Source organism: Jatropha curcas, chromosome 7 (genome assembly GCF_041381405.1).
Source record: "Jatropha curcas cultivar XTBG-Jc1 chromosome 7, XTBG_Jcur_1.0, whole genome shotgun sequence".
NCBI lineage: Eukaryota > Viridiplantae > Streptophyta > Magnoliopsida > Malpighiales > Euphorbiaceae > Jatropha > Jatropha curcas.
The window spans coordinates 23194724-23203900 of NC_143157.1; the positions used below are offsets into that span (position 1 = coordinate 23194724).

Below are 9177 nucleotides of genomic sequence, written 5' to 3' on the forward strand. Positions count from 1 at the left end.
AAATTTGTGAGCGTTATGTACAAGAACTTATTTATTTCTATTTGATATTGAACTCTGCAATTGTAGGATCATAATAATTCCTATGATAGGATTATGATAATTCCAATCATGTATGAGTGTGATCATGTTAACGGATAACTTTAGGTTGATGACCTACGGGTCTATATATGCATGTATAGATAGGTTAGCTCATATTATAGATATTGTGTAATGTAATTGGACTCGAGTTATGAAATATTTGAAATGCTGAATTTGGGACGAGATATAATATGATTATAAGATTTGTTATATATAAATACATAATATGAGCTTACTCATCTTAGGAATTCGTTTGGCATGTATGAACTTTGTGGTTTAGGCTTACTATGAGTCTCGGGAGCTGTAAGCTTACCTGGGTCCTAGTGTTAGTCCGGACTATGGTTTCGGATCGTGACATCCTCTTAAGGAGCTGTATTTTATTTAAAAATATTTTATTATTATCATTTACTTGACCCGCGGGTTTACGTTGAACCCGATCCAACCCAACCCATTTATAACCCGCCGGTTCACGCATTTAATGTGTTGGGTTGGATCAAAATAATTATTGACCCGCACATGTGGATTAAGTACTTTAAATCAATCAATCCAACCCAACCCAACCAATGTGCAGCCCCAGTGATTTGGTTCCGGATCAAATCGAACTGTAAAAGTCTAAATTAATTTTTTGGTTGGAACCGAATTGCATTGAAGTAAATTTAAATATCGGACTGAATTCGTAGGTTTGGTCAAAATAGTTCATTTTTATTTAAAAAAATAATTATTTTGCAATAACTAATCCAAATATTGAAAATCAAAGACAAAACTGTAATCAATCAAAAATGGAAGTAATTCGGTGTTTATATTCTTATGTTTATATTCTTATTCGCAGGTAAAACCCCGAGTCAGCCCGCTAAAACCCTGCTTACATACGAACAAATGAATTGCAGTAGCTTCATTAACTGATCACTAACCACAAATCTCATGGTCACCAAGTTCTTTCCCAGAGCCAACTCTCTTCCTCTTACCATTATCTCCTCAACCCACTTTTCCCTCTTCCCCAATTCTTCCCTCTCCATTATTTCTCTTACATCTACAGCTGCTACTCAAGCAATAACCCCAAAATCCCATCTTTATGGACCCTCTCTTCTTAAAGGCAGAATCCCATTTCAAAACTCTCAATCCCAATTGGATCCAAAGCCAATTGAAGAACAGGTAATCGATGAAGAGAAATTCTCTCGGGTGTTTGATATTGCTGCTCTTCGAGTCCCAGCAAAGAATTGTTTTGCTCTGGAAAGTAGACTCCGAGGCCATTTGTTGAATTGGCCGCGGATTCGTAATATTGCTAGAGTGCCTGGAGATGAGGTAGAAGAAGAGCTCGTGTCTCTTTTGGATGACAGCAAAAATGGGAATGGAGATGAAGAAGGAAAGCTTGATGCTTTGAATCAAATGATTTATGGGAGAGTAGAGAGAGGTGGTGAAGAATTAATTCCTGTTTTGTATAGGGAGAAATTGGTGAAGGAGTTTAATTATAGGGGGTTTGTTAAGTTTAAGAATTTAGCGAAGATTTCAAGGCCGCCAAAGAGGAAGAGAAAGAAAGAGGAAGGAGAGGAGAAAATGAGGGGGAAATGTAGGAAGAAAGGGTTTTCTGTGGTGGAGGTTGTGGAAGAGGAGGAAGAGGATTGGAAAGGTTTGTTGGGGGATAAGTTTAAAGGGAGGAAGAAATGGAGAGGTTCAACAAGGTTGTTGCTTTTGGATGAGAGATATGCCGATAAAGGAGTTGAAGATCTGCCCCAGGCTATTCAGGTGGCTAATCCAAATACCTTTGGTTCTTTGTGAGTCAATTTCATACTTTGACTGTTTGCTTTTGTAGAATTTGTATTGCTCTTGCTAATTTTTATTGTTTCTTGTCATGATTCATTAATGTCATTTGTGCAGAAATTTCGAATTTTGATATTATAGTCAATGGGCTTGCTTTTTATGAGTTGATTTTGGTCTACTTTGGTTAGAATTTGTGGTGTATGTTTCCTTGTCATGTGTTTTATTAAGAATATAGGATAGTAATCAATAGCATGTTTAAAATTTCAAATGTTGCTGTCCCATAGTCATTAATGTCATGGGGTTTATGAATGATTGCACACGTATTTCAATTGAGATATAGAACTTAGGAATTGGCACGCCAATCATGTGCCCTTGAGCGTCGCTCCAAAGTTCTGAATTATGGGAGTTGGTGTCAATTCTAAGCAGTGTGAGTGCAGATACTTTGGGTGTTAAAGACTTGTTGCAGTGTTGCAATATTGTTGCTTGGTCAGTTTATTAACATCATAATTGTCCACCTGCGAAAGACATTTCTATGGCATTGTCACCAAGATGGACCTTGTCCTGCTTCTTTATGAGACAATTTCTTGTTTCCAGCCATTTCAATTCAATTTTTATGGAGGACTTCTCTTCTAGTTATCAGACGCTCTTAACAATTAATGATTGTCTATCATTATGGCCACCATTTACTCATAGTTCCCCATCTTGTAAATTAACCGCTATGTAAATTTATGATTCTTTTTACAAACTGTTTCTGGTGGTTTCTTTAATATATTAGTCTTAATATGCTTAATAATAAGGTGGTTCATAGTGTTCCTTTTCCCATCTTTTTTCTGTGCACCATCTTGATATTTGAGACACTAGGGTTGGAGGAATTGGCAGTACTCTACAGTCTACTGCTCCTTTTCTTGAGACAGTTGCCAGCTAAAGCTAATTCTTCTGTCCATGACATGAATATTTGTTTGTAGTTTTCTTTATGTTGTCATTTATTACTTGATCATGTTATCTTGGTAAAGTTTCATCTTTCTCCTTGTTTATGATATCACAGCTACTATGCTCATTCTGTTCTGCAGGTGGCTTTACAAGAAGCTATGGAAGAAAACCCAACTTCTAGCTTTGAACTTATTAAATGCAAGCTTACTTTGTTTTATGATTACTGGCAGATGAATGAGGTATGTTGCACCGAGATATCATTAGTGTCTTTTACTTTTCTGTTTGCTCCATTTGTTGCTACTGTTTAATTATGTCTCTAGCCTAGAGGAGTTAGATTAATTCATTTATGTGGGTTTGAACTGAAAAGGATTATCAAGGTGACACTATATTCTCCTTTAAAAGAGAGAATAATATTGTTCCTTAATTTCTTAGAGACCTGAGATTTCCTCAAATTTCTGTCTTACAGGCCTTGAAATGAACTGAATTGTTAAAAAACATCTTGGATTTGGCTTGGCTAGGGTTGGCTAGGGTTGGCTTGTTTTTCTAGAAATAAACCAAGCTCAAGCCTTTGCTCGGAGATTATTTGTCTTTATGCTTGGTTTGATGGTGCATTTTATACTTTTACCATGCTTTATTTTTGTTTCTGCAATAACGTATTTATTTTACTTTTTGTTATTTTGCTTCTTAAAAAATATGTCTCTGGGTGAGTAATGCTATCTTTAATTAAATTTTATATTATGATATTAGATGAACTAATTCAGCAATATGCTTAGGCAAATCAAACTTAATTGAGGTCAATCTGACTCAAGCTTAAGCAGAATTTGAACCTTTTTTTTTTACTTGAATCGAGTTGCTTTAACTGAGAGTGATTATTTTTAAGCTTTGACTATCTACAGTTACGCCATTCCTAGTTTCCTAATCAAACATGCTATAAGGAAGGGGGTTCTGGTGCTCTTAGAAATTGCAAAATGAATAATAATATTTTTTATCATTTTCGCAGGTTTTGGAGGCCTTGCTACCAGAAGGAGTTATCATTCCATCATCTTTTGAAATAATTGGGCATATTGCTCATCTGAACCTGAGAGATGAGCATTTGCCATACAAGAATCTTATAGCTAAGGTGCTTATTTTTGAAAACTTTTTATATTTTTACCATCTTGACGGCATACTCTAGAATTAAAATATATTAACTTTCGTAATGTTGAAATGTTTTGTAATGTGTATATGTATTCTTTACAGGTAGTCCTGGATAAAAATAAGCCAAAGATACAAACTGTTGTAAACAAGATTGATGCCATACATAATGATTACAGAACACTGCCGCTTGAGGTGTTGGCTGGAAATCACTCCCTTGTGACCATGGTGGTTGAGAGTGGATTACGTTTTCATGTTGATTTAGCAACAGTGTATGTTTCTTTGCTTGCAACCTGCTTGGAAATTCAGCAAAAAATTTTCATATCTTGTTCTCATGTTATTTAGAGAATCAACCAGAGAAGGATGCTCCTTTATTTCTCTATTATTTAGTTGAAAATTCCGACATGCGTCCTTCTAGTTGATGCTGTGTGTTAGCCATCATTCATTCTCTAGGATAACCAAAGCCTAAAAGAAAAATTAGCCTGTCATGTATAGCTTTAAAAACCATCCCTTAACTGTATTTGATGGTCTGTAGTTACTTCTGCAACCACCAGAAAAAAAAAAAAAAAAAAAAGTTTCAGTACTTAGCCATATATTTATTCAATATTCTATAACAGGGGACCAGACCTCCTAGGCACCCCAAAATCCTCTTGTTATAAATTCTCTTGCAGTCGGTTGAAGTTTTTTTGGCTGTCTGCGGTCTTTTGATTTATTTTCTCAAATTTGTAATTCTTTAAATGGCTGTGGAAGGCCCTTTATAGATATATTGCGTTTTCAGTTATTAATTTCCTGAACAGCCTAATTTGGATCTCATGTTAAACTATGGGTGAAACTATAGTGGAGAAAAATAGAAATAAGAGCAAATAGGACTTAGGCTTGCTCCTTTGTGCAGGTATTGGAATTCGAGGCTTGCAAATGAAAGACAGAGGCTTCTGAATGGCTTCACTCGCAATGATGTTGTTTGTACGTTCAATCTTTACCTCTTTCTTGCTTATATATATATATATATATATATATTTTTTTTTTTTGGAGTATGGCCTATAGGTGTGAGTTTATATATTGTCATATAGTATTGGATCATTAGATTGGCAATTTTAATGAAAGTTAAAGGGCTATAGTCTTTTGAAAACTGGAGGCTCACGCCCCCACCCTCTCCGCCTGTTGAGATAAGTGACTGAAAAAAAAAATACCATATCATTGTAGCAATAAATATTATCATTTGAAACACTTTTTATGGTTATGCTTCAAATTCTTGCTGATTATCCAAGGCAGTGATTATATTAATGTACTGACATGTTTCATGTGCATCGTTTTGCAATCAATAGGTGATGTTTTTGCTGGGGTTGGTCCAATAGCTTTATCTGCTGCAAAAATAGTGAAACGTGTATATGCAAATGATTTGAACCCTTATGCAGTTGATTATTTGGAGAGAAATAGTGTTCTCAACAAGCTTGAGAGGAAGATTCAGGTATGATAGAGTGCTTTTGATGTATGCATCTTGTGTGAAGGTTTTCTTTCTCTTCTAAACTATAATAGATCAATGATAATGAAAAGAGCCATCAATTATAATCTCTCTTAGAAGACACATGAATCCCGGTAATATTGGGAGTTAGTGACTGCTGACTAGTGAACACAAAAAGAGTAGTACATATAGAAGTTAAGTTACTATAAAACAATATTTTCATGTGACTCACACGGCAGTAGTCAGGGTGCCTGTAAAATCTGCCATACCCTTACCTGAGCTTCTTCAACACAATTCTACTACTCAAAATCATCCAGATCTGACTAAAAATTATGGTGAGCCTGTTTTAGGCCCAAGATTATTCTGTTTATGCGGTGAGCATAATTATTTCTTAGCAATTGTGCTTCATATTTTAAGGTTCTTGCTTTGGCATTTTCTAGGTCTTTAATATGGATGGAAGGAGGTTCATTAAGGCTATGTTATCAAGTGAGAAAGCTCAGACCATTACGCAGGTGGTTATGAATTTGCCAAATGATGCAGCAGAATATCTAGGTGTGTTGTTTTTCTTAATTCTAACTAGATCCTTTGGGCTTAGCAAACTTCTGATTCTAAAGTGGATTGAACAATTTAGATATTTCTATTCAATTGGATTATATGCTTGCAATTCCTAAGCATTTATTTATTTATTAGGAGAGTTGAAGGTTTCTAGTACTTTGTTATGTTTGGTTATGGACTTACAAGTGGGGTTACATCAATTGTCAGACCATTATTTATTCACAATAAAAGTTTTTTGACTTTGTCTGGGTTTCATAGTTTACCATAGCTGAATGATTGGGATAAATTGTTAGCTATATATCAGACAGTTCCATGAGAATAAATTTGAAGGCTGCTCTCTATAAGTATTTCTTCCTTCATTAACAGATGCATTCAGAGGGATTTTTAAAGATAACCACAAGAGGAGAGAATTCACTTTGCCAATGATCCATGTTTATGGATTTTCCAAAGCTCGAGATCCAGAATTCGACTTTCATGAGGTCTGCTGCCCAAACCTTCTATCCTGTGTTTGGATCCACGTATTTAATTTGAAACCTGCTATTTTAAAAGTGTAGAGTATATTTGAAATGACAAACTATTAAAATTTGTTTTGAATTTCATTCAAATCCAAACTGATAAATATTTGACTATCCAAAACAATGGATTTTAATTAAATCTAAGTCCTTTTCGTTCAAATATACGAAGCCAGACACAATATCGTGATGGACTCGATATGCACATGCTCTCTTGTATAATCTTTCTTCTTGCCTCTGACTTTCAGTGAATGACCGTTTTATTTATTAGTTTGTTTATTGTTCTGAACTTTGTTGTCCAAATGATGTAAATGCAGCGGATAAGAATTGCTTTGACAGAGGTGGCAGTTGATGTGGAAATGCATAAGGTACGCCTGGTTGCACCTGGAAAATGGATGTTGTGTGCCTCATTTAGGCTTCCTGAGAGTGTGGCATATGCATATACTATGTAAGTAATAAAATAAATATTGCCCGAAAATATAATATGATTTCATTCATTTGTCATGTATTCTGATGCAAGGCTGGTCATTTTTCTAAGATTTTATTTGGTAATATATCAAAACTTCTTGGACGGAAAGGAACTGTCGGGATTTTATTTTTTTGACTTTTTGCAATATAATTTTCATTATTAAATTATGTTCAGAATATCCTTGTACAAACTCCTGCTGAATGAAAATGAGCACTTTCACTTGATAACTACACGATTATCTGATTGCGGTCACAGCAAATTTCTATTCAAAACTTTCATTACTGAAAACTAAGTTGCAATTCTGACAATCGAAATGAAGAAACGAGTATTTGCAATACGAAAGAGATGTATTCTTTATAGTCAAAACAAATATGGGGAAAGTTTCCTTTTATTGGTTTTTGGCTATGGTTTCTGTAATTGGGCTGAATGATGGAGGCTTTTTTCTACTTTTTATTTAAGCAAGAATTAAACTTACATCTAGAGGTGTAGATGAGGAATAGGCAGGAGAAAATAGGGATGGTGAGTAGGCGTTCATACACATGTACTCATGAACAAGATGACTGGGATGGCACGGAACAGATCATATAGTAATATAATGAAGAAGAGAGTGAATTAGGCTTGAGGAAAGGTCTCTCATTTTAATTAATCAATTTGTTGGGTTGCATTGTAAAGTGTCCTTTGTTCTGTTCCTTGAGAGAGAGAGAGAGAGACAGACAGACAGAGAGACAGAGAGAGTGAGACATCTTCTTACAGACACAATTTGCTTTTTGCTTTGTATGTCCGAGTCTCTGTTTTGTGCTGAACATCCCAACAACTAACAGATGACAGTGACCTTTTCATACACAAAAACTCGAATATTTGATGCATTGATTTGTCCTTTTTGAACGGTCCAGATTTATCCCTCCAAAATTTGCATACCCATTTATTTGTCTCTTCACAAACAGATCTAGGTGTGAGACATTTTACTCCCTGAGTGGCCATGTCACATGGACTCTGTTTAGGGCTAAGTTCTGGGACAGCATTGGCAATGTGGGGTTGATGGGGTGAAAGGGCAGAAATGGAAATGTCTTGAAGAGAGAGAGAGAGAGAGAGAGAGAGAAAGAGAGAGGGAGAGGGGATATCCCAGTTTGAGATTGAGATCTAAAATAATTACATGGTATGGTGTGGTGTGGTCCTTGGTTGTGATTATGGTGGTGGAGAGATCTTTGGGTATTTTGTACTAAAATAGTTAGATCTTTCACAAGTTGTATAAAGCCAAAACTAACAGTTACTCTAACTTCACAACAATGCTTACCCACCTACTCCTCTCTCTCTCTCTCTCTCTCCCATTTTTATAACAATCACTTATCTTTCTAAACAATAAGGACCGCCGGTTCAGACAATTTCCGATTCCAGTTTTAAATTTCATTCCTCCTTCTCAGTGCTCAAAAACCAGAATTATGAGAACTAAATTTATTTAGTTACCAACTAATGGTCAATTGGTCATGCATCAAAGGAAACTTCCAGCAAAAGGCTGATTATTTAAAAAAGAAAAAGAAAAAGGGCCTATTTGTACTTATCTCCTTGAGTTCCAATGCCATATATGATATAGCCTCTTTAATTTCTTTATGTAGAAAATAGAAGTAAGGAAAGGCCAAGTTTCCATTTCCAACTTATAGCATATTTTATAGTTGGTATGTATCACGTGTTGCACCACCCAATTACAGATTTATTATTATTATTATTATCATTATTAAATTTCAGATTACCATAATATATATTTAAATATTTAATGTCATACAATTCTTTCTCGATGTATATAAATGCAATGACATAAAAGACGTCATTTTTTTCAAAAATCAAAATCTATACCATATGTAAAACAGGGAATAAAGGAGAATAATGAAATTTTGAATGTCATCCTTAATGAAATTTAAAATGTTTTAAAGTATTCTTAACGACGACCAATTAAAAAATGGCAGTTTGTTAATTGATTGAATATAATTATAAAAATTATTTTTTCAGCCAATCATGTGATGTCTGAATATCTTCTCACTTATTTGAGGAGTGAGGAGTGAGATGTTTCGAATTTGAATCCTCTCGATCACAAATATTTTCACCGATTGATTATTATGTAATCTACAGTATTATTTTGGTTCATCATGTCTCCTAATGAATAAAAAATTTGTTTTTTAAGTAAATATTATAAATAATTAAGCATTTCTAAATTTTAAATTTTATCTTTATTAAATTTATTTTTTAATGAATATATATGATAATGAGATGTTTGAAATTTTTTT

General features: G+C 34.5%; 1 protein-coding gene across 2 annotated transcripts; it reads left to right on the forward strand.

Annotated features, from left to right (window-relative positions):
* Positions 1–902: 902 nt before the first annotated feature.
* Positions 903–7128, forward strand: LOC105632833 (Met-10+ like family protein). Of its 2 annotated transcripts, none has more exons than XM_089724355.1 (9): positions 903–1850; positions 2882–3005; positions 3767–3886; positions 4006–4172; positions 4793–4863; positions 5226–5368; positions 5803–5914; positions 6284–6396; positions 6747–7128. In XM_089724355.1, the coding sequence occupies exons 1-9, from the start codon at positions 1000–1002 to the stop codon at positions 6879–6881; spliced, it is 1836 nt and encodes a 611-aa protein (XP_089580481.1). In that variant the 5' UTR covers positions 903–999; the 3' UTR covers positions 6882–7128. The 2 variants fall into 2 exon arrangements, with proteins under 2 accessions (XP_089580481.1, XP_089580482.1); XM_089724356.1 differs by having other exon boundaries at positions 905–1821; positions 2907–3005.
* Positions 7129–9177: the final 2049 nt, after the last annotated feature.